This window comes from Mizuhopecten yessoensis, unplaced genomic scaffold, assembly GCF_002113885.1.
Source record: "Mizuhopecten yessoensis strain PY_sf001 unplaced genomic scaffold, ASM211388v2 scaffold4489, whole genome shotgun sequence".
Taxonomy (NCBI): Eukaryota; Metazoa; Mollusca; class Bivalvia; order Pectinida; family Pectinidae; genus Mizuhopecten; species Mizuhopecten yessoensis.
The window spans coordinates 8,006-17,492 of record NW_018405572.1 but is presented as its reverse complement, the minus strand read 5'-3'; the positions used below and the strand labels follow the sequence as shown (position 1 = coordinate 17,492).

General features: G+C 36.9%; 1 protein-coding gene across 1 annotated transcript; it reads left to right on the top strand.

Annotated features, from left to right (window-relative positions):
• The first annotated feature begins 921 nt into the window (after positions 1 to 921).
• On the top strand, positions 922 to 9,276 carry LOC110449099 (glycine N-acyltransferase-like). Its single transcript, XM_021495728.1, has 5 exons — positions 922 to 980; positions 1,665 to 1,752; positions 4,714 to 4,827; positions 7,554 to 7,662; positions 9,149 to 9,276. Exons 1-5 carry the CDS (start codon positions 952 to 954, stop codon positions 9,274 to 9,276), a joined length of 468 nt encoding a protein of 155 aa, XP_021351403.1. The 5' UTR covers positions 922 to 951.
• The last annotated feature ends 211 nt before the right edge of the window (positions 9,277 to 9,487 follow it).

Genomic DNA, 9,487 nt, shown 5'->3' with positions numbered 1-9,487 from the left:
TCCTTACCCTGTACATATCCTAACCCTGTACACATCCTTACCCTATGCACATTCTAACCCTGTACACGAATATCATCTATAGAGCAAATTACTTTGTGTCACGGTAAATATTTTGTTAATCCTTCTCTCGTTCTATTCACAGCTGTACTGATAACGGAGATAATGTCCAAGTGTTTATATTTTTTATCCACAAAAAATCCTAATAAGCTTCTCTTTAGATGCAGATCGTTGAAGATGCCTTTACTTGATACGATTTAACAGAAGGAGCTGGCAACTAACCTTCCGTTTTGTATCTTGTCTTGACCCCAACAAAAACATTAATAGAATACTGAAGTTTAAACATAACCTTAATTCATATACACTGTACCATCAAACTAGGCAAACTATGAACACCAGAACATACAAGGAAAGTAAGATCAAGTGTTCCGGAAGAATAAGCGGCATCCTAAAAGTCAATCCAGATTAAATCCAAATAATGTCCCGTCCTCAAAGCGGGACCAGGTTAGTGACAAAGAAACGACAGAACAAGTGATGAACATTATGAAAACACGCCGACCTCCAGATCGCTCAAGGTAATACTTCCCAGGGACGTCAATATAGCGACCATAGACATAGAATTCTTTATACCATGGGTACGCTCACCTTCGCTCTCTACACCCCTGGAATATGTCATGGCAAAATTGAAGGCTCAGTGTGCGCCACCTTGTTGATGAGACGAGAAGACTAGTCAAAAGAATCTCGCGGTCACGTAACGGTAAAATTGACAGGCTTTGAAGTCGGGCGTCTCTCCTTTGTAATCTGCAAAGGTCAGGTACATGTATCAGCCTAGCGATTGGTCAGGTTTTTTTTACCTGAGACCAATCAAACAGCTATCTTCGTGCCTTCAGTTTTGCTATGACATATTCCAGGGGTGTAGAGAGCGAAGGTGAGTGTAAGCCCTGGATATCGAGGATGGCATCTATGCAGACAGACATTGTGTTGTTAGTATGTCCGTCAACAGTCGACATATATCACTGAAATTATGATATTTGAAGCAGGTTTGACATTGTATTGTTAATCGTACAGCCTAGTCGTTCCTGACGTGTTTAACATATTTCTGATCCCTACTCTATGTAAATTAAGATCGAGATAAGTTACTGAAGAGCATGTAGAACCTTGTATGTTAGGTTCATGGGGGTATACGGGATTAACATGGGCAATTTATTTCCTTGGTATTTAAAGGAAGCACGTTGTATATATCACAAAATTATATTAAAGGGTGTGTGTTACAGCACGATGAGATATAGAGCTGGGGTGAGAAATCGTGTCGGGGTGAGAAATCGTGTCGGGGTAAGAAATCGTGTCGTAACAGGTGTGACAAGGTTACCTTACTGTTAAAGTAACGAGTTTCTCAATTTTGTTTAGTTTGTGCATTATCTGTTTGCTTTTTAATTTGTTAATATTTTGCACTATAAGATGTGAATCCTAGCCCGTCTCCGCTGTTATTATGATAACTGCAAATCCTTACCAGTTTTGAGGCAAATCAATTCTCTGCTCTATATTGATTTCCTCCAGGATCAAAAGACAATGCAAGTAATTGTTTCATCAGGAATTTGTAAACGACGAAATAAGGATACCATGTCTGTCATGTCGGAGAGCTGTGTTTAACCAATTTTGTTTTTCAGACCTGAAAACATGGCAGTCCACTTACTCCCAAAGGACCTTCCCGGGGTGTTGGAGAGACTGAAGGAAAAGTTGCCAGATTCTATAGCGGTAAAACAAATTACAACAATGAACCCAATATCACGTGTACCACAACATAAACATTACACTGATGTTGTTATGTACCACAACATAAACATTCTACTGATGTTGTTATGTACCAAAACNCTATGTACCACCACGAATTTAAATTATCTATGTCGGTGGTACCACCACATAAACATTACAATGATGTTGTTATGTAACACAACATAAACAGTACACTGATGTTATACCACAACATACACAATACACTGATGTTGTTATGTACCACAACATAAACATTATACTGATGTTGCTATGTACCAAAACATAAACATCACACTAATCCACAACATACACATTACACTGATGTTGTTATGTAACACAACATAAACACAACACTGATGTTGTTATGTACCACAACATAAACATCACACTAATCCACCACATAAACATAACACTGATGTTGTTATGTACAACAACATAAACATAACACTAATCCACCCCATAAACATCACACTGATGTTGTTATGTACCACAACATAACACTACACTGATGTTGTTATGTACCACAACATAAACATTACACTTATCCACCACATAAACATTACACTGATGTTGTTATGTACAACAACATAAACATCACACTGATCCACCACATAAACATCACACTGATCCACCACATAAACATCACACTGATCCACCACATAAACATCACACTAATCCACAACATAAACATCACACTGATGTTGTTATGTACCACAACATACACATTACACTGATGTTGTTATATACCACAACATAAACATGACACTGTTGTTGTTATGTAGCACAACATACACATCACACTGATGTTGTTATGTACCACAACATAAACATCACACTGATGTTGTTATATACTACAACATAAACATGACACTGATGTTGTTATGTAGCAAAACATAAACATCACACTGATGTTGTTATGTACCACAACATAAACATGACACTGTTGTTTCTATGTACCATAACATAAACATAACACTGATGTTATTGTGTATTACAACAATAACCTCACACTGATGTTGTTATTTACCACAACATAAACATCACACTTGATATTGTTATTTACCACAACATAAACAACACAACATGTTTGTATGTACCACAACATAAACATCACACTGATGTTGTTATATAACACGACATAAACATCACACTGATGTTGTTATATAACACGACATAAACATTATACTGATGTTGTTATGTACCAAAACATAAACAATACACTCATGTTTTTATGTACCACAAGATAAACATCACACTAATCCACCACATAAATATCACACTGATGTTGTTATGTACTACAACATAAACATTACACTGATGTTGTTATTTACCACAACATAAACTTTATACTGATGTTGTTATGTACCAAAACATAAACATCACACTAATCCACCACATAAATATTACACTGATGTTGTTATTTACCACTAAATAGACATCACACTGATATTGTTATTTACCACAACATAAACTTCTCATTGATGTTAATTTATACCACAACATTAACAACACACTGATATTGTTATTTACCACAGCATAATCCTCTCATTGATGTTGATTTATACCACAACATAATTATTGCACTGATGTTGTTATTTACCACAACATAAACATCTCATTGATGATGATTTATACCACAACATAAACAACATACTGATATTGTTATTTACCACAACATAATCCTCTCATTGATGTTAATTTATACCACAACATAAACAACACACTGATATTGTTATTTACCACAACATAATCCTCTCATTGACTTTTCCATGTCCAGGGGTGAAGGTTAGGGAAATTCCACCCGAAGCTTGCCAAATTTGAAAATCCCGAGGGTGGTATTTCCCTATCCTACACCTCTAGGCATGAAAGAGTATTTTTCTCTCATTCTAACTACCAGAATAAGCTCAGGAACCATGAAAATGCGTTTGGACTGGCTACCAATATGAAAATATAAATTTTCTCCAGAGCTTTTTTAGACGAAAACGAATCTGTCAGTCAGATAAAGCATACACCATATTTGCAAACAGAGTTTGTGCTGAAAAAGTAATCTCATCTTTCTAATTTGTACGGTTAATATATATTGTGAAAGGTTTTAATTTCATCACGTCGCCTTTTTCCGCATTGAGGCATCGGAGTGTTCAAATTCGTGACGTCACGTCATTGTTGAGCCATTGTGACGTCACGTCATGTGAAATGGGGTGTAGGATTAATTGAATTTCTCACCCCCCTGGGGATGAGATTAATAGAAGCCATCCCTGATGTGAGGTATGGATAAGGTTATTNAGGATAAATTGAATTTCCCACCCCCCTGGGGGTGAGATTAATAGAAGCCATCCCTGATGTGAGGTATGGATAAGGTTATTCAAACCCAAGGGATAAAATATTGATCAATATTTTATCCCGAGGGTTTGAATAACCTTGTCCTTACCTCACATCAGGGATTGATTCTATTTCTTGCTTATTACCCGTAAAACAGCTGCTCATCTAGTAAAGTTATAAAATGTCGACTAGGAGATTTCTCTGTCACACCCTCAAGGTAGGGGAAGATTCTAATAATCCCACACCGGTAAAAGTGCGGATACTCCTGTCCAGGGTAAGAGAAATGTTTACCCTTTCTTACCCTGGACAGCTCTATCTTACACACATGGACATGAGAGAGAAACATCTCACTGATGTTGTTGTCTACAGCAACATACAAATATTACTGATGTTGTTAATTACATAAACACGACATTGATTCAGTTATGTACAGCAAAAAACAAACATCATATGGATTTGCGTATGTACAGCAACATGCTAGTTCTATTCACTGAATTTGTTTTGTTGATAAGAGTGTTTTTTTTACGTAAAATGTTCATGTAATGTACTGATGCATTGGAAAATGACTATATATATGAATGTAACCTATTTCACTAGACTGCTAAATATAAGTAAATTTAACAGGTTTACACGGCGATAAAATTAATTGTTCGTGGACTTAGCGGGTATGAAGTATATGTAGACAGCTTTCCAGACTTTCGGGCTGTCCTTGTGAAGCCGGACGAAGCAGCCATGAAGGTAAATATATATTGTTTTTCTAATACGAATCAAGTTGTAGGTCATCGCTTTTAGACTAAATTGAGCATGCGTCATTTCCCTCTTGTCAGTAAGGGCAGTAAAGTGCTTCTATTATACATGTATGTTGTATACCATGTTAATGTTACTGTCAGTTATCAGGCCATGTCACACATAGATCTATATTTCACACTTTGAAAACGTAAGTAGTTACATTATCCTGTAAGTAGTCAGAATTTCTTTTTCGCTTGAACTCAACATGTTTGCACTGGTTTAGTTAATTATTAAACCAATAAAGCGCTACGAGTATTTTATCGCCAGTGTTTACTGTACACATGGCGACCTTGACGGCATTTGTTTCGCAAATATTGTTCGGTTAAAGTTACTAAAGACAATTTCAATTAAAAAAAATACATTTTTTCGCAATGTCCCTTTCCATTTTGCTTTTCGCATTTATAGTTAGTCCTTTCACTTGATTACTGACTCGCACATACTCCTGGTATTTCTTTCCGTCCTTTGTTTCCATATATCTTTGCCAGCAACGGTGTTTCTTCTTTATTCTACCAATCTTTTTTTATCTAATGGTAGATAATTGTGTTTCTTGGCCTTTTTGTTTGCCTTACTAATTATCCGTGGTAAACACTTCTCCTTTGCTTAATTTAATCTGTCCATGAATGCGTCGTGGAATTCATCCGGGCCTGATAATTCATCATTAAGTAACACAGCATCCCAGTCCCAATTTAAAGATTCCCTCATCTTTATGTAGTCACCCTTATGAAAGTTCCATCGTTGTGTTTTGCCTTCAAATATTTCATAGTAACACTTGAATTTGAAGTTTAGAACGCAATGACCACTATGCACTAAATACTCAATCATTTCACTCTCATTTGTAAAAATAAGGTCCAATGTACTGGGGTCTGCATTCACTCTAGTTCTGGTATACATGTACTCCTTCACATGCTGATATAGAAAACTGTCTCTGTCACACTCCATGAATCTTTCTCCATTTTTGTCTTCCTTACTTTCCCATATTTTCCAATCCAACCTTAGAAAATTAAAGTCTCCAAATATCAATATGTGTGGAAACCCTCTGTTCTCGGCTGCTTCACCGATCATCTCGTTCATGAATGTGACGTTTTTGGATACACAACTTGGACTCTTGTATATACATCCGATCAGTAGACAGTCCTTGCCATCCAGTGTAGTTTTGGCCCATATACTTTCTCTAAACTCTCCTCAATCGTTATCTCCTCAGCCTTTAATTACTGTCTGATGTATAGTGCAGTGCCTCTCCCGTTGTCCTTGACCTCGCTTAAAAATAGCTCATATCTTTGTATACCTACAGTTTGTAGGGTATACCTCGGTAATTCCTGTTACGTCATATTGTTATGTCACACTCTGCAACCTCGCTTTCAGTTCCTCTAGCTTATTCGGTAAGCTGTCAGCAATACTTATAGACTTGAACTTCTTATCTGCGGTTCTGAGATTCCTCAAATTTCCCATAAACTGTCCTTTGGATTTCTCGTCCTCAAAGATGGTTTGCAAAGGTCTGGGTTTGCCATCATCTCCTGTCTATTGCCGAGCCTCGTAACATTTTCACTGTCGAGTGGTCTGCCTCCATAATATCGCAAATATCACGCACTTAACACATATCGTCTGTCTTCCTTCTCTCTGGTTCCTGTTCCTTTGATTCTGCAGCTTTATATATTACTATATTGCTTCGCCTGGCCACACTTCCTTGTATTCCTCCAAACTCCCTTTCTCCTTCTCCGTATTTCCTCTGACGTCCGTGTCATCGCTCACAACCTTGCTGCTTTCTATCAAACTTTTCACTTCCTCAATGTCTGCCTTCTTTGACACAGTCATCTCTAGATTTTCAATCCTTTTCTCGTATTTATTGAAATAGTCCTTGCATCTTTCCCCTATTTCCTTCTCGATCTTCAAACTTCTCAAAGCTTTGTCTTCACATCGTGGACAATACCAATGAAAATCTTATCTCTTACCTAGAAGCTTGTATTCTGGTGCAGATAGTTTCAGGCATGATCTACAAAAGTGTCCGGTGCAGTAATCACATTCCAACATTTCAGCCTTGTCGTCCGTGAACTTACTATCACATAACTTACACTGCCATCCTTCATTATATTGACCCTGCTTCTTTGTTGACCCTCACCTTTACATGATTGTGCGGTAATGACTGTTATTTATGATGATTTACATGCAATGTTTGGCAAAAAGCATTTGTTTATGAATCTTTGTTTATATCCTTATCGTTTTCACTTTCAATTTCAAAAAGGCGGGGAAATCGTACACCTTACCATCACCCTTTCTCCGATATCTGAAGAGTATACTTTATCTAGACTATCCTCTCTGGCCCCTTGGGGTTGTATATAACCTATTTATATCACTTTACAACCCTTTTAAACTCTTCACGTCTATTTTTTTCTCTTTCTTTTTCCTGGAGCTCAAACGTTTCGCTGCCATCACACCGGAAGTCATGTGATCATAAGGGTGATTTAACATATACATGTGTATGTAGAAGTATTTACCATCCTTTTGGTCGTGGTTACATCACACACAAAATGTATGGAATAGTTTTATTGGACATGAACTTGAATACATAAAGTTAATAAATTTTATTTCTAGTAATAACAGCCAGTGACGTCATTGTTGTTTCTACTACATGTTACACCAATCTGGTAACACCCATAACTATGCTGGGTTTTTTCTAGGACCCCGAGCACGAAAAAAATACATACATGTTTTCCTCGGATAGCTCATGTCTTCAAGACTTAATTGACAACAGTGGCCTTCTGAAACAGCGACAAGTTTTTCTTGCAGGTAGGTGTGACTCAGTATGTGTTAAGATAGGCGCTGTATTGAAGGGTATGACGTGTGTATTACACCCGAGTCTCCATTTGTCGATATAGGGCCATCATAACTTAGACTGTTGTTCTCTTGTTACTTTTGTTCCGAAGCTCCAGATCTGTGAAAAAACTGTTACATCGCTACTATTGATGATAACAAAGAGTTTTTAAATGCCTTTTTAAGGGACAAATATATTTTTCATTATCACATTCTATTATTAGTTATCTCTGGGCTAGGAGGGGTCTACGGACTCATACACCCCGTCTGGTCTATAAAGACCAAAGGGGTCTATAAACTGTTCAAAAGATGTCCGGTAGGTCTAGGGGCTATTTTGGTAGCAGTCAAGTACAACTCAAACTCACATAGTAATTTATAATTTTGCAGGAAAAAATGTAATGAAAGATTGTTAGGGTGACCACTTCGTTATCTCTGGAGGGGTCTACAGGCGCATATAACCCTTTGGTCTTTATAGATCCCTTGCCTTTGGCTCGGGGTCTATAAAGACCAGACGGGGTGTATGAGCCAGTAGACCCCTCCTAACCTAGAGATAACTAATAACATACAATACCCTCTTACTATAAGACCAACATACAAATATAAAACATCGTTTCATATGTTTACGTCTTATAGATCCTATATATTGATTGACATGTTTTGTTTCTATCACCAATTGCATATTTACATTTATTAACCTTTCAATGAAATTCCGTGTTCGAATTATCGTATTCCGGTTTTTAGATGAGCATGTTCTTAATCCATCCTCTTTTTCTTCCATAAAAATATGTGTATGTTTTCCACTGAGTTATTGTAACGATTTCCCTTCCTAATTTACATAAACGTATGTAGTATTTTAAGATTAAAAGCATGAAATGAATTTCATGGTACATTCCAGTGTCAAAAATACCAAACAACAGATTATCTCGAGATTTACCGAAATTATGATAAATATGGCAACCCAGTACCAAAAACTGGCAAATGGGCGATTTTTTCTATCTTAACCTTTCCTTACTTCGGTACTAATATACCAGCCTTTCTCCTAGTGAATGGTCTTCCGTTCCACCTGTTAACGTCACAAAACAATAAATGTGTACTACAAGGAATCCTTCGACGTGCTAGATCATGTGTAATCCGTTTTTCAAACGTTATTGACAGGAAAGAGAGAAAAATCACTCGGTACCATTAATGTATAATGTAAGCCAGAAATATCGCAACAACACCATGTTTCACCGTCTGATATTTTATATATTCATCCATTTTTCTACTACATTTTTCCAGTAAAGCCCTAAATCATATCATTTTGTCCCTTTAATGTTGACGATTTATGCGGCTCAACTATTTTTCTACTGTATTTTTCATGTGAAGTTTAAGTGGACATATATGTAAACGGGAAGTGCAGCATGTATGGATTACATATATTCCAAACCTCCTTAACTAATTACTTTAAAACACAATTTTGCAGTTCTTTGGAAAGACGTCTTTGAAAAGGCAAATGCAATCATCTGTAAAACTGCAGAACCATCCTTCGTGAGGATGATCTCTGCAGGTGCTGATATGTATTATTGCAGAAGTGTAGCCACACTGCCGTAAGTAACCAGTGTTTAGAGTACACCTTTATATTCCCAATACTGTTAGTAACCAGTAACTGGTGTACACCTTTATATCCCCACTACTGTAAGTAACCAGTGTTTAGTGAATACCTTTATACCCCCACTACTGTAAGTAACCAGTGTTTAGTGAACACCTTTATACCCCCACTACTGTAAGTAACAAGTAAATAATGTACACCTTTATACCCCCG